Consider the following 22,642-nt stretch of genomic DNA (forward strand, 5'->3'; position numbering starts at 1 on the left):
ACTGACCCCTAGACTGCCCCCAAATGCTTCTGATCCCACTATACCCCCCCCCCTCCCCCAGAAGGCTTCAGCACCCACTGGGGAGTGGTACTGCCCTCTCTTTGGGAACCTATAATCTAGACTATTTTGAAACCATAAAATACAGAATCAGTAATGGATAGATAACAATGGGCAGACTATAAAAAATATGGAATAATAAAAGATTAAGCAAAGAACTCAAAGACATATAAAACAATGATAATTCCAAGTACTCTGTGGATCAGAATTCTGGATCTTAAGAAAAAAAAAAATGGATAAACTCAATGCTTTTGAAATGAAATGCCTAAGAAAAATCAATAGAACAAACTGGACAGAAAGAAAAACAAACAAAAAAGTCAGAGGAGAACTTAACTTTAAAGAAACAATAATCACCACACTACAAAAGCACCAACTAAGCTGGTTTGGACATGTTTCAAGAATGAACCCAGAAAGACTATCAAACATATTATTAAATGGCAGAATTAAATGGCAGAAAGACTATCAAACATATTATTAAATGGCAGAATTGAACGGCAGTCCAGCAGAGGAAGATCAAGAAAGAAATGGATTGACAACATTAAAGAAAGCACCCACTTAAACTCCATAATAGAACTTCATAAAAAGACAGCGGACAAAGAAATGGCAAAAATTCATCTCTAAGGAACTCAACTCATCATGAGCAGAAGAGAAGAAGAGTATTTTAATTTTAATTATATTCATATTATTATTAACATCTGACCTCAGGAAGAAAAATGAGTCTGATTCCATTTCCGTGGAGTAAGAGACTCATCATAGGAGGTACATACTATTGTACACAATGCTCATCCAGCCGAGCTTTAAACTCTTTAAAGTTTAAACTGATACAATGTGTTTATATTCCCAACACACTCGGGCAATGCATTCCATTCATCAACCACTCAAATGCAAAGAACTCACTCCTCTGCTCACACCCTCCTTATACGGTTTCCAGCAATGGCCTCTTGTTCTATCCTCCCTCTCCCATTCTGTGAAAAACCTTCCATGTCAATCTGATAACAACCCCTGACTGGCTTAGATGGCTCAAAATTACCCCCCCCCCCCTCCTATTCATGAGGCTTTGCAACTTACTTTCTCAATCTATTCTCATACTCCACATTCCAAAGACCACTGATCACCTTTGTGAATCTTCTCTGGACCCTTTCCAACATATCCTCGTCACCATAAAAACCCGGTGACCAAATCTATGCACAATAATCCATATGAGGCCTGGTTAAGGCCTTATATAATGGCATCATAGCCTCTCTATTTTTGCATGTCAGTGTCTTCTGCATCATTGCCATTATCCGATGTGACATCTCCACAACTTGTGCAGTGTGGCTCCTGAATTTCTGGTCCTTGTCCACCATCACTCCTAGATCTCTCATCTCCTCTACTTCCTTTAAAGTTTCCCCACCAAGCATATACTTCGCATTCCATCGTTGCTTACCAAATCTCAAACCTTACGCTTTGCAACATTGAACTGATAGTTCCACTTACCTGCCCATTCATGTAATCTATTCAAGTCCTTTTAAGGCCATTCTGCTTGACTCTGCATTGCTCTCCCCAGTTTAGCATCATTTGCAAACAGCTGCATATCACTAGTTAAACCCAACCCATTATCATTAACCTCCCAACCGGCCAGTGTGGATGAAATATTCAACACTCCCTAGCTTTTTTCATGGATCAAAACTTCGGCGGCATTCTACCTTTTATCATGCCATTACCTTCCTTCCGCCGTTAATCTCGTTACGGCTATTCTATAGCATTAGTGGATTAACTGTTGCTGAGTGACCTTTGTGTCCCCCCCCTGTCTTTACGTCTATTGGGTTGCTTAGAATTTCATTTACTGTCCTAAGTTATTTGACCTTTCTTGCCTCTAAAATGATTTATTGTGTCTCTTCCCAAAAATTGAAACCAATTTTACATATGCGAAAAAAAAATCAATCCTGAAATGCCCGCTGATCAGCTTTTGCAATGAATCTATTTAGTGATAGTGAATTTGGTGTATTTTATTCTACAAATCAGTGCACCGGAAGAGATGCACTGATTGTTCTTTCACTTTACGTATAATAATTGAATAATTTTTTTTCGAATTTTAAAATTTTCAAATGTTTGCTTTGAAAATATTATGTCAAATATTTATATTTTTAAATAATATTTATTGAAATAAATATGTCCTTTTTCTTTCGTTTCTAGCGAAATAGCATTATATGGATCATCACATTTCAGATTTAGAAACGATTTTTTGTTATTCATAGAGACAAAATAAAAAAAAATGTTAAAATGCTAAATTGCCTTACTCAGTTTCCGATTGTGTCTTTTTGGTATCAAAAATTTACATCCAATGATATTTTAGCAGTGATTCTTCCCCTTCGTCATTTATTTATTTATTTGTATTATGCATATTACAATAATATCTAGTGCATAACCTCGTAGATATGTTGAAAATATAATGTGAAAAATATCATATACGGGATGATTCAACATTTTTGCTCATTTTGAAGATTTTCTAATGCTTCCCCCCCTCCTTATTCTCTCCTGGAACTGAATTGCATAACTACTCTAAATTTCTATACAGGTTTGAAAGCTTTTCTAGACAGCATTCAAAATCAATTACTTAATTTTACCATTTTGACAAAAGATATACGGCAATCAGATTGTATCGTGAAGCTTCTAAATCTGTTCTATTTATTTGCAATCTAAAACCAGCTGTTCTACTGCCCGCTGAAATTATGTGAAATTTTAGAAATAATATGCTATATTTTCACCATACTTAATTGTTTATATGCATACCACACAAAACAAAGTTCAGTAGTATTATTTGTGTTTGTTTTTCTTTTAAAAAAAATCTAAATATTACTTCTGCTGCTGGAAGCTATTTCTGAAATAATCTACATCTTATAAATACTTGGTAATTCTACAAATCAGTGCACCGGAAGAGTTGCACTGATTGATCTTTCACTTTACGTATAATAATTGAATAATTTTTTTCGAATTTCAGAATTTTCAAATGCTTGCTTTGAAAATATTATGTCAAATATTTATATTTTTAAACAATATTTATTGAAATATATATGTCCTTTTTCTTTCGTTTCTAGCGAAATAGCATTATATGGATCATCACATTTCAGTTTTAGAAACGATTTTTTGTTATTCATTATTATTATTATTATTATTATTAAACAAGACCTCATGGAGTCAAAGACTCATCTAGGAGGTCCTTTTATCTCACACACATCTCATCATACCAGGTCTTAAACACATTGAAACTCCTTGCAGACACCACACTCTCAGGCAAGGCATTCCAATCATTCACAACTCTGCACGAAAAAAACCTGCCTCTCACTCCCCTACTCACACCCTCTTTATACAGTTTCCAGGTATGACCTCTGGTTCTCCCCTGATCTCCCACTATTCTCTGTAGAACTTCTCCACCATTGATCCTATAACAACCCCTTACCAACTTGTAGGTCTCTATCATATCTCCCCTCTTCCTTCTCTCCACTAGACTCTGCAAATTACATCTTTTCAATCTTTCCTCATACTCGACATTCCAGAGGTCAGAAACTACCTTAGTCAGTCGCCTTTGGACCCTTTCCAACATCTCTTCATCCTTCTGAAAACCAGGTGACCAAATCTGGGCACAATAGTCCATGTGTGGCCTAATCAAAGCCTTATACAATGGAACAAGAATCTCCCTACTTCTACACGTCAGTGTCCTCCTCATCATTCCCAAAAGTCTTTGTGTTGTCTTCACAATTTTGGCGATGTGTCCCCTAAATTTTAGATCCTTATCCACTATCACTCCCAGATCTCTTATTTCCTCTAATTCCAACAATATATTCTCACAAAGCATAAATTCTGCACGCCATCTTTGTTTTCCAAATTTTAAAACCTTACATTTTGCAACATTGAACTCACATCCCCATTTGCTTGCCCAATCACTCAATTTATTCAAGTCTTCTTGCAAGGCCACAACATCTTCACTACTCTTTATGGTTCGTCCCAACTTTGCATCATCTGCAAACAACTGAATATCTCCATCCAAATCTTCGCCAATATCATTAATATACAAGTTAAATAGTAATGGCCCTAAAACAGATCCCTGAGGCACTCCACTAGTGACTTTCCTTTTCCTGGATATTGCACCCCCATACACAACTTGTTGATACCTATCAGATAGCCAGTCTCCAATCCAATGCACTAATCTAATATCCAACCCCATCTGCTCTAGTTTGACTGTCAACTTATCATGAGGTACTCTATCAAAAGCTTTTGCAAAGTCCAAGTATATTACTGTGTATCCTTCTCCTCTGTCCAAGGAAGCAGTCACTTTATTGTAATAAGTAAGTAGATTACTAAAACACGACCTCCATTTAGCAAATCCATGCTGTCCATCAAAGATTATACCATTGTTGTCAACCCAACTCTGGATCCTAGTTCTCACAAGCTTCTCCAACAACTTAACCACAACATCTGACACACAGATAGGCCTATAGTTTGATGCTTGAGTTCGATCACCTCCTTTATGAAGTGGCACAATCTTGCCCTCCTTCCACTCTTTAGGGACTTGACCAAGTGCAAGATTCGTATTAAAAAAATATGTCAAGGCAGGTGTCAACTCTCTGGCACATTCCTTCAGAATACGTGGTGATATATTATCAAGTCCCACAGCCTTATTTACATCTAGTTTACTCAACTCCCCAAACACCTCTTGCTCACTTACAGTCAGTCTCTCCTCCCCATCATCAACTGCTCTTAATCTCTCCATGAAGTCACATTCACAAGATTGAAAGATCTTTATGAACTGCTCATTAAGTATCTCCACCACACATTCTGCAATAACTGTCTTTATACCATTTCCTCCAATCAATGTCATCCTTACATAATCATTCTTTCTTTTGCTGGCTACATATCGAAAGAACTCCCTAGGATTCTTTTTAGCTTCATTAGCTAACTGCTGTTCATACCTCTCTTTAGCTACTCTCACCAACCAAGTCACTCTCCTTGCCTGGTCTTTGTAGAACTCATGAAATTGGTTACTTCCACTTCTCTTATGCTGCCTCCACAATGCCCTTTTTCTCTGTATTGCATGCTTAATCTCTTTATTCATCCATCTCACACCTAACTTATTTAACCTTCTCACCCGTGGTATACATTTAGACATTGCATCCACTAAATATTTTTTGAAAATCCCCCAAGCTGCATTGATCTCTTTTCCAGCTAACTCCTCATTCCATGCTACACCTGCAAGCTGTCTCCTGAGCTCTTCATAATCACCCCCCTTGTAGTTCCACATATACCCTTTTTTCACAGGGGTCCTTGCACTGCTGGCAACCACCCAAGTAATCACCTCATGGTCACTTTCACCAATTGGTGGATGATTTGATACCTCATTGATAATTACATCCTCCGATGAGATGACCAAATCCAAGACCCTTAATCCTCTTGTACCCTCTGTTACATACTGTCTGAGGTAGTTATCCCTCAAAAACTCAAGAAACTCATTTTCTTTACTTCCAGTTGCTATCTCTTCATTCCAGTCTATATTGCCATAATTAAAATCACCCATAATGATCACCCTTTTCTTATTTGCTTGGCTTATTTGACTATACATTTCACTATCACCACCATCCACATTACCAGGTCTATAACAACATCCCACCAAGTATTTGATTCTATTCACCTCTATCTCACACCATACTGCCTCAAAACCACTGGTCCCATTTCCCTCTTGCATCTCTACCTTGTATGGACATAACTCTTTCTCTATCATCAATAGCACTCCCCCTCCCTTTTTACCCCTTCTATCCTCACGAAACACATCATACCTTTCCATCTCTATTCCTGTCAGGATGCCATCCTCATCTAACCATGTCTCACTTATTCCGACAATCTCTGGGTGCACAGACGCAATTAGTGCAACCATTTCATCCGCCTTGTTTCTTATACTTCTAGCATTGGTATACAAACACAACAACTCATTTCTGGATCTATAGCTAGTTCCACTGATATCATTCACTCGATGTGCTCTCTCCATGCTGGACTGGGGCCATTTCCCTTTCTGCTTCTTCATTTTAGAACCCTTTGCAATTCCATCTGTTTCCTTTTGATCCCTGATCATCCCATTACTTTCCTGCCTACACATTCTCTCACCTCCTCTTGGAGCATCCACCTTTCTCACGCTGTGTATCCCTGTCCACCCTGAGCCTCGCCGTTTCCCTGCTCCTCTTGCACACCCATTCTCTCATTTTCTATACTCATACCACTCACTTCCACATTCATTTCCACTCCTTCAATCTCTCCTGTCTTACTCTCCTGCTCTTCCACATCACTCCCCTCTCAATCTGATTCATTCTCTCTATTCACTTCTCTACCTTCCAGCAGCAGTCTCTCCAAGCGACTCACACCATAACCACTCAAATGCAGTCCATCGCTCCCATACAGCTCGCTTCGTCCCTCAAACTCATTCCACACATTAACAAACTGTACTCCCATCTCCTCACTTCATAAAGATCCCCTTCATAAAGACAAAATAAAAAAAAATGTTAAAATGCTACATTGCATTACTCGGTTTCCGATTGTGTGTCTTTTTGGTATCCAAAATTTATATCCAATGATATTTTAGCAGTGATTCTTCGCCTTCGTCATTTATTTATTTATTTATTTGTATTATGCATATTACGATAATATCTAGTGCACATCCTCGTAGATATGTTGAAAATATAATGTGAAAAATATCATATACGAATGATTTAAAATTCTTTTTCATTTTGAAGATTTTCTAATGCTTTCCCCCTCCCCCTCCTTATCCTCTCCTAGAACTCACAAGTTTGAAAGCTTTTCTACACAGCATTCAAAATCAATTACTTCATTTTACCATTTTGACAAAAGATATACGGCAATCAGATTGTATTGTGAAACTTCTAATTTTGTTCTATTTATTTGCAATCTAAAACCAGCTGTTCTACTGCCCGCTGAAATTATGTGAAATTTTAGAAATAATATGCTATATTTTCACCATGCAGAATTGTTTATATGCATACCACACAAAAGAAAGTTCAGTAGTATTATTTTTGTTTGTTTTTCTTTAAAAAAATGTAAATATTACTTCTGCTGCTGGAAGCTATTTCTGAAATAATCTATGTCTTCTAAATACTTGGTAATATCCTCTTAGCTGGAGGAAAAGTTGAAGGCTTATTACTCTCAGTGCTATTGAGAAGAAAGGGGAGAACACTAAAGTGCCCCAGGCTGTAGTGCAGAATATGTCAAGAATGTCTTGTTTCCTTTTCGATTGTTGATTACTTATATTCTAACAGAAATACTGATATTTCGTTTACATGCTTATACATTATTTATGCCAAAATAATTGTTTAATTTATAATGATCAGTTTCACTTTTATTATCAAAAATTAGAAAATAAATCATACAATTATCTTGAAAAAGAGGATTTGAATTATTTTCAAAGAAAAGGTGCATATGCATTTCATAATCTTCTTTTTTTTGGGGGGGGGGGATATAGACCTAAGCAATCTGCGGATATTTCAGATAATTTATTTCATAAATCGTTCGCAAGACAGCTGTTACAAACGTAAATCACTTGGGGAACATACCCATTCATTTTAGTGTAAATTAGTAGCAAAGGTTCAGTTACTTTAGATATCTAATCTAGAAGAAAATGTTATGTCTGCTGAGATTAGAATCATACGTGAATACTTTTTCTGACATGATTTCTCTATTCGTTATAATGTAACCAATTTCCAGATTTTTTTCCCTCCTGCAGACTTCATGTTATATGCAGTGATTTCTTCTTTGAACTATAAGAAAAAAAATCAGATAACAGGAGAAAAATATGTAGTATTTTCTTTTCCACTGGCTGAATTTACAATGTTCTTTCTTTGTGTTTTGAAGAGAAACTGCAAATGACTTAAATTTTCTTATATATTTTCTTACTATAATTTTCTATAATTTTCTTACTATTTTTGCCATTATAACATCTCATATAATTATAAGAGTGACATTTTACCGTTTTTCTCCCACACGAGAAACAGAAATAAGGTGGTAATAATATTGTTGATTCTGCCAAACTTCGTTGTAGCAGAATTTTTTATTACAAAACTTTGTAATATATATATATATATATATATATATATATATATATATATATATATATATATATATATATATATATATCTCCGAAACAAGAAATTTGGAACCCATATCACATCAGTGGTGTTGGCAAGGTGAAAATGTTCCCGTTATTATTTATATATTTCATTTATTAACTAGGGGGGCTACGCCCAACCCCCCGTGTTCCGGTATGGTAGACCAGTTCTCCTTCAATTGTGATAACTCGAAAGGGGGTTCAGCCCCTGAATTCTGATGACTCGAATTTTGAAGACTCGACACTCGGGGTAGCCCCTGAGTTTCAAAACGTTTCGATAAACATGACATAAAAAAGCTTATCATTTTATATATATATATATATATATATATATATATATATATATATAGAGTAGATTTTATTTCATTATTTTTTATTGTGTTGATGAAATACTTTACCTGGAATACTCTTTCCAGTTTCTCTGTGTCATAAAAAGAACTTAAAAATTAGCCTTCAAGATGAAAAGGAAACAGTGCGTATCCCTCTATCAATATTTGTTTTGATGGCCTTGAAAACAAACATTTTTTATTTCATACTGTTCAGAATTTAAAATTCTTGAACAGCGTGGAACACCTTGAAGCAAGGGTAAACACACAAAGCAGTTTTACACTCTGGGCACCAGATTTTTGTTTCCTTTCTGATATTTTTTTTATTACATACATAATATTTGCGTGGAGGTGTTTTTTTTTATTAGCCGTTGGTGGTAGATTTTCGGGATAATGGTTGGAGTTAGCAGCGTTCAACCTCAGATGTCTGACAGGATTTCCTGTTTTTCTGCTTGCTGAAGAAGGTGCATGTGCATGCAGCAATGCTTTCGCAATTTCTATTCTGTATTCTAGATATGTTATGGTAGACAAACATTTTTTCTTGTACAGGAGGAAGCTGTTCCAAATAACAAAATCCAAACACTTCAAATTTCAAATAACATGTCCAAACACTTTTTTGTAATATTTTTTATGCTGTTTCCTCATTACAGAGTAGAATGATAGCTGCTGATTGCACCTGTCGACTCAACCCATAGTGTCGTTGTATGCACACACAGCAATGGGTTTTTCTTTCTTCAAACCATGCTTCTCCACGGATTCCGCTGATGGATTGTGCAGGGAAGATAGCAGAAAAACATCTTTTTTGTCTTTCCAACGTAGTGCAAAGACTTTCCCTCGCTGATAAGTTCGGATACCTTTCCTGAAGCCAGATCTGGAGGCATATCTCGCCTTTTTGCATTTAGAGTACCATAACTATCTGTAAGATGCTGTAAAAGCAAATCAGCGAGTTCAGGACACATATATAGTAATTATCCATTATAATGCAGTAACCTTTCCCCAGTAAAGGGTCTAGTAACTGCATTACTGCACGCATCGACAAGGGGAGATCCGAATATTTATCGTGCTCGATTATAGTTTGCTTTCCCGTATAAGGTTTGAAATCCCAAAGATATCCACTTTCCGATTCGCAAAGCATAAAAAATTTTACTCCATACTTCGCTTTCTTTTTGGGAATATACTGCTTACATTTCAGTCCACCTTTGAATGGCATAAGGCTTTCATCGATACTCAAGTCTCTCTCAGGAATGTAGAGTGATCTACATTTTTGACGGATTTTCATCAGAAAATCATAAATTTTGTTGAGGACTAGGCAAGGATGTGTTGCCTGATCGTATTCTTCATTATTCTGAAAATGCAAATACTTCATGATGAGAATGTATTGTTTTTCAGTCATAACATCACGAAACATTGCCGTGTTCAGAATCCAGTCTGTAGACCAATACATTTCGAGAGCGGGCTTTCGAAATGTATTTCGAAACTTCGGGTTTTTCACTTTCTTTATTCTGATATTGCATTTGAGGATGACAGTGATTTTAAATATTAATTTCACCTGTATCTGAATATCACATAATTTCATGATTTATAATAATCAGGAAATATGTATATTGTCTGATTTATAATTTGCTAATTTATAATAATCACCACATAGTTTCAGTATCGAAAAATTAAAGTTATGTGGAACAATTACTAGAGAAAAATAATGAATTAAATAAAAACTGTACCTATGTTTCATAACAGTTTTCGGGTGTGTGATAGTAATGCAACGGGGGGAGTTAACCTATCAGAGGCGAAATAAAGTTCAATTCTATTGTAAAAATATGGAAATGAAATTTCACATTTGATATACATATTTTGAATGATAAAAATAAGCAAATGTATCGCTTACTTTAAAAATTGGTGAATAAAATATTGGAATTATGCAGAAAATATAAATTTAAATCATAACTGTTAATTTCATTTTGTAATGACCAATTATACAAGGAAATCAAGAAAGTGAAAGTACAGATTACTATACAACATGAAGAAAAAATTTAGTAATATGATTAAAGAATTTCATGTTATTCTCTATAAAGCAAAGTTGCTCAAGCGTGTCATTAAAGGAAATCTGTTAAGTATTATTCGATTTCGATGGTTTTGTACAAAAATAAAATTAATATAACCTGGAACGTCGGCAGCCGGTTTTCTTTTCTTTTTTTAAAAGAATATTCCAAATAATTATCGTGAATTAATTTCTTCAAGAACAAAGAAAAATCTTTTGTCTAGTAGCGATTAGAAAAAAATTTGCACAAAAAAATAAAAAATTAAATTGGTTAAGTGAAGAAATTATGCAAGACCTTTATTTTGTCCAGAAATTAAAATTGTATTGTACAATAAAAAGAGAAAAAATAAATAAATAATTTCTCTATTTTAATCTATCATATATAACTAAAATCCAGTTCACCAGCATGGAACAAGAAGGTCCGTTTCTTGTTATAGGCAACTGAGAGGCAGCTACGAACGGGAGATAATCCGATTAACTTTTCTCTTCAGCGTGAGGGTTTATCACACCTTCTAATGGACATGACAGTCAAATTGCACTTCTTATCCAGGTTCTTTAAACAGGTGGGCTGAATCTTATCCAGATTTAGTTGGACGTCTATAGACGTCCTAGCCGGTAGGAAGATTAATATGTAAATTGAACAACAATGGTCCCAAAACTGACCCCTACAGTATACCACTAGTGACCTTCCTCTTTCGGGAGATGAGTTAAATCTGAGAGTTATATTATATTGAGTTATATTTGGGATGTATGGTGAGTTTTTGATGTATCTTTGACACATCAAAAGTGCATCAAAAGTCATGTTTTTTTTTGCATTTTTAGAATTCTAAGATTTCAATTACATGATGCCTGTAGTGTTCAGATTTTTAGCAGCCATTATGAAAGGTTATTATTATTTGTGACACCTCCAAGATCTGAAGACTCATCGCAGGAGGACATCCATTGTAGAACTCTCCGTCTTCGCTACTACACTGAATCTCTACTACCAATCATATACATCAGTGCCGTCTATTGTCTGTAAATTGTGTGTGTTTTGAAGGGCCGATTTGCCTGTATGCAGGATGAAAAACCAGAGTTTCCACTAGCCCACCCTGAGCTTCAATATCTGGACTATTAAAAATGCAGAATGTTAGCTACTGACTACAATCGCATTGTAAATTAGGTGCTATCTTACAATCTTAGTATCCCATACAATTTAAAATATATATATATATATATATATATATATATATATATATATTATTCTCACTTTAAAATTGTATTATTTTTTTTAAATAGGGCTGTGATGTTTGGGTTTTTGCAACTGATGCCATATTTGGATTTTTCTTTTACTAACTGCCTCTACTTTGGAGCAATTATATCAGCTACAGATCCAGGTAAGTTATGTTTTTGATTGTATTTTTGTTTTTATATAGTGATCTCTCAATTATCTGTCCTTGAAGTAACTGAACCCTCAGTTAAATGATCTTAATTATCTGACCATCAATTTGATTTCCTAGTATGATTGGATAATTGAAAGATAACTATATGTGAATCTAGAAATTGTAGCCCTTAGTTTTCATGTCTAAATATTTATTCATGAAGAATGATTACTGAAGGGTGACACTGGTAGATGGTGACAAAAATAACTGCTGTAAAGGATATAATTTATTTATTGAGTACCTACTATTATATATTGTGGAAACTCGAGGGGAGATGATAAATATCTCCCTAAAATTTGACTGTGTCCTTGACCTGGTTGTCACAAGAGACTTGCAGTAGGAAAGGTCCTAAGGGAAGGCAAAATAATGCCACTGCAAAAGAGTGGTGTAAATTGTTTCATGTATAGACCAATAGATATATATCTGCATTTGTGGTTATGGAGTTGGAGAAATTTGTAAGGACTAGAATACAGGATTGAATTAATAGGTATAGGGTTAGTTGTCCACTTTGATTTGTGAAGTGGAGGTCTTGCTTAAGCAAATGACTTGCATTTTATGAAAAGTGAACATGCTGGATAAAGGAAATACTCATACTGTATTTTTCACTTTGCAGAGGCATTTAACAGATAGTGGCATAACAAGTTGGTTGTGTGTTGAGAGAGATGTGGAATGGATAATTAATGAGATGGACAGGAGATTTGTTTTCTGAAAGATGCCATCAAGTTATGTATAGGATGGTCAGTATCTCAAGGGTGCTTGTCATTTTTATTCAGTTTAGTTATGTTGAGTGATAAAGTATATTCAGTTAGCATCATCAATAAAATTGGGCAATGGTTACATGGATCAGTTTTTATGTCAGATCACTTCAGAAAGTTTTAAGTAAACTTAGAGCATAGGTACACAAAGAAGCAGATTATTGTTTTGATATTGTTAAGAACAAGATTGTTGCTTTTTCACCAAGACAGTTCAAATGACATAGCACAAATGTTCAAATGGCATAGTTCAAATGACATAGATTATTTAGTGCAATTGCTGAATTGTTTTACAAGGCTTGAAGAAACGATACCCATATAGTCAAGTTTTTGATCACTTTATTTCCATTTTGATGAGAAAAAAAAAGTCTAGAGATTAAGGCAATATCAGGACTCTGGATTGTTTATTAGGAAAACCTACCTACCTGCTTATTCTCATAGTACTCCTATGACACATAAGACCACCCCATCTTTTCCAGTTTTCCCTGTCTTTTGCAATGCCTGCAATCTTTGTATATTTTTGTCTCATTCTATGCCAAGTTAGTTCAAGCTATTATTTTCCCTTCCAGGATGATTCATGTTCATCCTTGGAATTTTTCCTCTGTCCATTCACAGAACACATGTCTAACCCACTTCCATCTATGCTTTTTATTTCATTGGGAGTCCTTTTTTTGCTTTGTCTGTTTATGTAACTTATTTGTTATACATTATGGCAAAAATATTTTTAATTCTATTCAAACACTGAAAACTGTTTAATGTTTCTTTGTAAATGTCCTTGTCTGATCTATATATGAAAGGCTTCACATTGTTATCGAAGAACTTTATTTTAGTTTTCTTTACTGTTTGGATTTCCTTATATCACTTAACTGAAAGCAGTATTGTTTTCAGTATCAATATTAGCTCCCAAGTATGTAAAATTCTTAACTTTTTATATGTTGTTCAATTCTAATTTTTTTGACATTTGCTCAATTTAAGAGCTTTTGTTTTATTCATATTTATTTTATGAAGAGGTTGAGGAAATATAGGAAGAGAAGTGATCTGATTGACAAGTTGTTTAGGAAGGGTTTTACTGGATTATTATAGAAGGAATTATCCATACTGAAGGGAGTGAAGGAACAAGAGGTCATCCCTGGAAGTTGTATAAGTATATCAAGGGACAAGTTGGGTTTCTTTTTTTTTTATGGAGAAAATAATGTTGGAGTATGTTGTAAATGTGAAGAGAGTGGAGTTCAGGGTAAAGCATGATAGAAGTTATTGGTTGAATGGTATTTCCTACAGTAAGTCCATGGACGTTCATTAAGAATTTTATTTATAGCAATCATTGTGTTCAACACTGAGTCTCACATCATTTTTTACATTTCTTTGCATTATTCCTTACATATTTAAAAAAAAGTATTAGATTTATTAGAATTTAACATTAACACATTATAAATATGTTGTGGTTCATAGTGCTGAAATATATATTGTGTACTATCCCTGCTAAAAAAATGTCTTTATTCCTGTCATTGTGGGCTATGATGCCACATAAACCAAACAGATATTCCTAGAGTCCATTTTACATTTGTAATGATGTCAGTAGTATAAGTGCCTCCATAGCATAATTGGAAGAACGATGGTACGTTGCACCCTTCGATTAGAAAAGGCCTAAGTTCGATTCTCGTCATGATGGGAGGAATCTTTATATGGACTTTTTCAATCGAAGGTGAGTTAGCCGATCTCATACGGAGGTAGCAGGGTTTTTTCTCCCTGAAACTCGGGTTTTTCATCCCGCATACAGACAAAGCAGCCCTTCAGAGAACACATGCAATTTACAGACAAAAAAATACTAGCTGTGGTGGTGATGGGCATGGGCAGTAGATGGCATTGATGTAGGTGATTGGTAGTAAGGTTCTGTGTAGTAGTGGAGACGGAAGTTGTACAGTAGGTGTCCTCCCGCAATGAGTCTTCAGACATCCTTGGAGATGTCACGAATAATAATAATAATAATATGAAATTGCAGATTACAAAAGTGTTTCATAGGGTCCTATCAACATACTATTTTGTATCCAACATAAGTAAAATTTGGTAGAACAGGTAGAATTTTGGCTCTTGTTTTAATACAAGTAGTCAGTAAGTCTCTGCAGTTTGTAATGGAGGCCTGATGTGGTTTGAATTATTCTGTGACTGGTTGGTCTCAAGACTGTACATTGAAAATTATCTATCAAAATTATCAGCTGATGAAGCACTTCAGGAAAGAAGTGCACAGGAAACTAATACTGAGAGACCAAAGGATATTCAAAAAGGTTACAAAGAAATCTCAGCAATTTGATTGGAAAGTGATCAAAGAGTCAATCTGCAGGAATTCAGGTTTGTAGATTGTGACATAAAGAACTATATGATCTTAGTTTCTCTGAAGGGCAGCTGATGTAATCAGGTGTTGGGCCTTTTATAAAGATTTGTAAAATTGGCTTCTCCTAGCTTACTGTCATTTGTTGCATTGTTGTTAGAATGTACTGTGTGTTTGCTTCTGAGGACTCATAATTGCAAACCTCTGATATGAGATCAAAATGCTTTTAAAACTGTAGTTTATCCCGTAAGTTTTAACAATGAATGGTACCATTTTTAAAGGAATGAGAAATGGGTGAATGATGTGACCTGTGGAGATGTCCAAAGAGGAAGAGAAGAAATATCCCTGCAAATAATAGCATAAAATTGATATTATTCTTCTTAGAACTTGAGTTTACAACAGGTAGAATTTTGGCTCTTCTTTTAATATAAGTAGCCAGTGAATCTCTGCAGTTTTTAATGGAGGTCTGAAGTGGTTTGAATGATTCTGTGGTCAGTTATCTCAAGAGCTGGGTTTCTGCATTTTTATTTGAATGTATTTATTTATTTATTTATTTGACGAATCCCTTTGGTCAGAAAGACCTGGTTCAATTCCCGTTGGTGATGTGAGGAACCTTTATCTTGTCTCTTTCGACGAAAGTGAGTTAGCCTGTCTCATATGGAGGTAGGGTTTTTTTCACCCAGAAACTCGGGTTTTTTGTCCCCCAGAACAGGCAAACCAGTCCCATGAACACACATGGATTACAGTCATGAATATGTCCCAGTCATTTGCCGGTATCGAGCTGGATAAAATTGGGGGAGTTGGAGAAAACAACGGTGAACTACCTTGTAAAAAAAAATCTCACCAAGAACACTTTGTGGGCAATGCCTACAAAGTCACCTAAGGTCAGAAACGACTGAAAGGGAAAAACCACCATTTATTTATTTTTGTTTATGAATTCTCTAAGCTATTGCAGGTTTCCAATGTGGGAAACACATTAGACAATGAAATTCATCTCCCACTTAGATATTATTTCACCTGTGGTACTAATACTAAGATGTTTATAGGCTTACAAGTTTTTGTGGATGAGATTAAAAAATAAAAAATTTTACATTATCAAAAAAATTGACATTTTTTTTGATAATGGAAAATTTGTTTTTCTCTGAATATGAGCACATAATCTCCAGATGCTTATTAGTCATCTTTCCACACTAATGTATGGAGTGATTTTATTATTTATTTAGATTAAGATGACCTAATAATTTAAAGAAATCAAAATCAGTTATTATTAAAAACATTATGTAGCAAACTGAATAATGTACATTTTCTAATTTAGGATGTGCTAAACATTTTCCAGTCATCTATTATGCAATTAGTTATATATTTCCATGCCTTTATTCCTAATAGGATTGCAGAGATCACTTTTTTTTCGCTCACATATTCTGAAATATTGGCTTTGCCTCAACTTTATGCATGTCTGTTTTCATATATGAGCAAGCTGTTCATGACAGGCATTTTCTGTGTGTATTCATGTATCCTAGTCATCTATTCATCTAACATTTTCTAGTTATTAACATTTTAGTGATTTACTGCAATCTGCTCATTATGTTTCTGTCAATTTTTAATTGCATGCACTTTTTGTCCAGACCATCTCATTATGAGTTGATATGCTTGTTCAGATGTATTTTTTACATTATCATATTTTTTTTACATTCTGTTTGTTTTATACTACAGTATAAAAAAAGAGTGGATGCATAAAATATCTGCTACATTGACTGACACCTGCCCAACTCATTACATAAAAAAGTCAATACTGAAATATCCACAGTTCTAAAGACTATCATGTTGATTCTGTGAGGCCATCATACCTTTGACCACTTTATTTGAACTTTTGTTAGCTCAGTGGGCTATCATAGCTAAGTAAAATAACCCCAATGGTACTAATACACTATAGGTTTTAAAAAAATGTTGCTGGGTGGAGGTCGCATTAAAAAAAAAAAAAGTAACTTTTCTGTCAAGAAATCTGATTAAATCTGTATAGTGTTGGCCATTTTTTCTAAAATATCTGATCCACAAATGATAGTTCAACAAGACACATCAGTGCAAAGTGTGTGGGTGAGGAGGAGGAGAAAATGTTCGTTCAATAAGTTTAGAGGTTAATGGTCAATGGATGATTCCTAACAACTGCACTTTTTCTTGCAGATTTTGAAAAAAAAAATGGAGGAATGTAGTAACCAATTCAGCAGAGCACTGACATGAAAGCCAGTAGAAAAGGCATAAGGCAGAAACTGAATGTCTGTAAGTGAGGGACCAGAGTGATTCTGTGAGATAGGTCATCAGTTAATCTGACTATTTTCTTTTGAATAACATCAAGCAATGCTAGTGAGGCTTTGGATGTACCCCCAAATGTGTGAATAGTATTCTATGTTTGTATGTATGGGGACTCAATGATCTGTGGTGTGCAAGATAGGATGCGTGAGGAGTGTTTGTCTGGAAGAACGATAGAAAGTGTGGCTATGGCAATTAAGAGGGGTGAAATGGAGATGAGATGATTGTGATGGTAGTAACAAATGACTTGAGAGGCAATGTAAATTGGGCAGCGAGAGATATGAGATTCTTGCTTGAGGTAGTACAAAAGAAGACTCAGAGAGGAAAGATAGTATGAGTGTTGCATAGGTATGATAGTGACGAGCTGAGCAGAAGAGCAGTAATATTGAATAACATAATAGCTAGAATGTGTCAGAAGAGAGGACTGGAATATGTGGATGCTTGGAGGGTATTTGAGGACAGAGAGGAATTGTAGGTGAGAAACTACTTTCATTTGAATGAAGAAAGAGGAAGGAATCTAGAGAGATTGGTGTTCTGAATGAGTCAGTGTGTCATTCAGAACACCAATGCAGGGAAAACTAGAATGTCCAAGGTGGATGGTAGCAAAGGTGGCCTCTTGTGGGAAAGGGTACTTGGGAGAAGAGGGACAACATCAGGTAATGCTGAGCCCAGTGGAATATAGAGGAGATAATGCTGAGTATAGATATAGTGGCATTTTTATGCTTTAAAACTAATGCCAGGAGTATCCGCAATGAAGGAGAGGAATTGGTGCTGCAGATAGCATCAGCCTGGCCAAAGATTATTGGGATCACTGAGACGTGGTTAACAGAAGAGGATATAATAACAGGAATAGAAGTAGCAGGGTATAGCATTTTTCAGTAGGATAGAAAGGGAAAGCGTGGTGGTGGAGTACTGCTTATGATAAGTGACGACATGTCCTCTAAGAGTGGAGGCTTTGGAAGGCAGTGACACTAATGATTTTGAAAGCATATGGTGTGAGGTAGAGATAGGCAAGATGGGATATTTAGTGGGGGTGTTGCTACAAATCAAGGAGGACAGAGGGTGGGAACCAGGGGATGTCTAGACAGTTCAGCTTGGCAAGTGAAAAGAATGGTTGTTATGGGAGATTTTAACTACAGCAGTATAAATTGCAGATAGGAAGATGCATGTAGCAAAAAGGGAATGGAATTTCTAGAATTCTTGAAGGACAAATGTCTTAGGTAACATGTAATAGAGGGAACAAGAGGTTCAAGAGTTTTGGATTTGGTCATAAAATCAGAAGAGTTGATAATAACTGAGATGACATCTCTCCCACCAGTTGGAGAGAGTGACCATGTGGTTTTGACTTGGAAGATGAATAGACATGCAGGAGTAACAAAGAGAAGGGAACATATGTGGAATGATAAGGCAGGTGATTATAATACTCTTAGACATCAACTTGGGGAAGTTTCATGGATGGAGGAATTGGAAGGCCAGGATATGAAAGAATATTTGTTAGTAGCAATAGTAAGCTGTATTCCACAAGTGAAGAAGAGGACACAATTTGGTGTAAAGTGGATGACAAACAATATTATACTGGAACTGCATGTGAAAAAGTGGCTATGGAAGAGATATAAGGAGACAGGTGAAGAGACGATGCATGAAGAATATAAGACACAGGCTAGGTGAATGACTAGTATGGTGAGGAAAGTGAAACTGGAATATGAGAAGAGATTGGTCCTAAGATCCAGAGAAAATCCTAGGGAATTTTTTAGCTATGTGGCCAGTATGAAGAGAAATGATTGCGGAAGAATGACATTGTGCGATAAAAATGGGAATAGAGTGACCGATGCAGAGGACATAGTATAATTCTTCAATGAACACTTTATTGGTGCATTTCATCCTGGAGGAGTAAATTTTAATACTAGAGGGATAGGGCAGGTTCAAGGATTAGAGGTGCAGGAGGAGAGTGTGTTCCAAATACTGAGTACTCTGGATGTCAGTAAAGCTGTGGGACTGGATAGTATTTCACCACAAGTTTTGAGAGAATGTGCTAGGCAACTGACAGTGCCTTTGACCTGGCTTTTCAATGAAAGTCTGGCTATGGGAAAGGTGCCAGGGAATGGAAGGAAGGTAAGATAAGGGCAGTAGCAGACTGGAAGTGTCTAATTATAGGCCAGTTTGTGTGTCATCAGTAGTTAAGATCTTGGAGAAATTAGTTAGGGACCATGTACAACATTGGGCAGATGAGGATAATTTTATCTCTGAGAGTCAACATAGATTTGTGAAGGGGTGTGCTTGTTTTAGTAATATGCTAGCCTTTTATAATAAAGTTACAAGAGCAGCAGATAAGGGAAAGACATATACTGCCATTTTCTTGGATTTAGCGAAGGCATTTGACAGGGTTCCACATGATAAGCTGATATTTAAGTTGCAGCACATGGGTTTGGATGTCAGGTTGGTCAACTGGATTCAGAATTGGCTGTCTGATAGGTATCAGAGAGTTGTGTATGGTAGGGCAGTTTCAAGGAGGCAGAGGGTTACAAGTGGGGTCCCACAGGGCTCAGTACTGGGACCTATATCAATGACATTGTCAGTGGATTGCAGGGGGATATTCAGTTGTTTGCAGATGATGTGAAGCTGGGAAGGGTTATAAGTAATAGTGAAGATGTGGTAGTCCTGCAGGAGGATTTGAATAAGCTAGACAGATTGGGCAAATGAATGGTGGTATCAGTTTAATGCAGCAAAATGTAAGGGCTTGAGATTTGGGACACATCGATGGGATGCTGCATACTCTATTGGAGGAGCTATACTGGAGGAAGTAGGGGAGACAAGAGATCTGGGGTTGATGATTGATAGATACCTGAAATTCAGGGGACATATTGTGAAGGTGATGAAGGTAACACAGAGGATTGCTGCAATAATGAGGACGCTGACCTGCAGAGACAAAAGAGTTATCATTCCATTGTATAAGATCCTGATCAGACCACACTTAGACTATTGTTGTGTCGGAAAAAGTGATGAGTCATCCCTTTTTCCCACCCAACATTACCTCAGAAGGAAGGGATAAGAACATGTTTATGCCTCTGAATGGAAAATGTACCAAATAATGTCCCAAGAAAATGTAAATATCAAGATGTGTAAATTCCAAACATTGTTAAGATAAAATAGTAATTGTGAATGAATTAAAGTAGACAGTCATGTAGTATTACCAAATAATTATGTATAAGCTAAGTACAAGTTTTAAGACATGTGAAGACAGTTCGTAGCCATGCCGTCCAATCGGCTGCCGCGTTATGCGTGACGACACTGCCGAGTGAGGGAGCTGTTTCGGAGTATAAAAGTTTCGGCGGGAGTTCGAATCGCTCTCTTATCTCTTAGCTCCGATCTCTTGTGTCTCGTCTCCGAGGTTCATCGGCACCTAGTTTTCCGTAGGAGAGCTATGTCGAGCTTGCCACCACGTGTAGCAAGGATCTCCCCTTGCTATGCATGTTACATCGGTCAAAGCTGCAACTACAATGTGTTCAAACACATTAGGAGAAAGAGCCGCTGATGAAATCCATGTCAGTGTACAAGTCCATGTGAGTGCTTTCGGTTCGTGTAGAACAAAGGAACAAGGGAACAAAGCCTGCCATCAGAGGAGGTACAGTGAACAGAGCAGAATACCTAGTCAAAGCAAGAACGGTAAGCGAAGATTTTCTTATATTAATGTAGGATTAAAGTATCTGTGGAATAAAGAAACAGAAGTTAAGAACACACGCTATTTACGTGTTGTGCCATAGGAACAGTCTGCAATTTGGACACTTTTGTCTACTGTTAAGAAGAAAGCATATTAGGCTCCAGCCGAACAGGAGGCCGAGGTCCAGACTGTTTAAGTGATTTAAGAAAAGTAATGTCATATGTTCAGAAAGTAATTGAATGTTAACAGATATTTTGGGGGAGAGAATTAAGTAGAAATAAGTACTATTGTCCTAGGGAATTACATGTCAGATTTATTGAAATGTTCTTGTATATATGTGCAACGTTACATGTATGATAATGCCAGGAAATTTAGTTATAAGAGTCTGAGGATAGATATACGTATAGAAGTGAAGAGTTCTTGTAAAGTAAGGGATTATAGTGCAAAGGTTTAAATGTGTTTAATTAAGAAAAAGGAACCCAGACTCTTTTAAGGTTAAGAATTTAAATAACATGTATACTTGTCTTTGTGAAGTAATAAATGTGTTTTCTTTTACATAATCAATTGAGTTTGTCATATCTTCTGCGGATTTGAATTACCGTTTGGAAAATTTCGTACCTTGCATTTAAAGGGAAACCAATAGTGATATGAGAATAGGGACCACGACTGCATATATCTTGATCCCTACAATTTTCTTTAAGTATTTTAGATAGTGTATCAGAATTTAGTTGCCGGCTGGCGCAGTCTTTAATCTATACAAATTTGTCGGCAACTGAAGTCTGAGAAAAAGAGATACAAAAACTTTAATGTTAACTGAAAGCTAGAGTTAAGTAAAGATAAGGCAATTAAAGATATTAACAGTAAATAAGAGACAAAAACGGGGATATAACACTATTGTTCTCAGATTTGGTCCCCAGGATTTGAAGGGGATAAATTACTGTGGAAAGGGTTCAAAGGCTAACAAAGATGGTTTCAGGCCTGTACAATGTTAGTTATGAGGATCGGTTGATGGAATGTGGACTGCAGAGTTTGGTGGATAGAAGGAGAGGTGATATGATTGAGACTTTTAAACTGTTGACAGGTGGTTACAGGGTTGACACTGGGGAGTTATTTCGCTTGGCTGAACAGCGGGAAGGAGTGATGACAAGGGGCCATCCATGAAAGTACGAAATGAAACTGTGAACAAGAGGGTGTTGAAAGTTTATTTTTCACTTGGTTAGACTATGATAAACTTAGTTTAATCCTTTATCCAAGTGTGAGCAAACAAAGTTTGTTTCTGAAAATATATTCAGGACTGGGGTAAGGTAGTACAACACCGGGCAACTCATAGCAAAGGTGGACCAAGCTAACATCACTCCTATCTCAGTGTCGCCCATAATGCAAAACACATCTCCTTGCAGATATGTACAATGTTATGTATTAAGATAAGGTAATATTATACATATCTGGAGGTGTCAAATAATAATAATATCTTGGGGTTCTTCATTTTTTTCTTTTATAGAAACATATCTTACAATTAAGGACATTTGATCCTGCCACAAAATATCAGTGATGCAATCAACAATTGTTGAAAAATACTTAGCATTCTTTATTTAGATAGAATTTTTTTTTTTT

General features: G+C 36.0%; 1 protein-coding gene across 1 annotated transcript in view; it reads left to right on the top strand.

Moving 5' to 3' along the window:
• Window positions 1–22,642, top strand: part of LOC150100485 (sodium/hydrogen exchanger 9-like) — a 481,199-nt gene that overhangs the window by 130,063 nt on the left and 328,494 nt on the right. Inside the window, exon 6 of the mRNA XM_090402508.1 lies at window positions 11,843–11,940. Within this exon, the coding sequence (XP_090258634.1) occupies window positions 11,843–11,940 (98 nt within the window). The remainder of the gene's footprint in view (window positions 1–11,842; window positions 11,941–22,642) is intronic.

This window comes from Typopeltis vanoorti, chromosome 13 (genome assembly GCF_054136105.1).
Source record: "Typopeltis vanoorti isolate ZY-2024b chromosome 13, IOZ_Tvanoo_1.0, whole genome shotgun sequence".
Classification (NCBI taxonomy): Eukaryota; Metazoa; Arthropoda; class Arachnida; order Uropygi; family Thelyphonidae; genus Typopeltis; species Typopeltis vanoorti.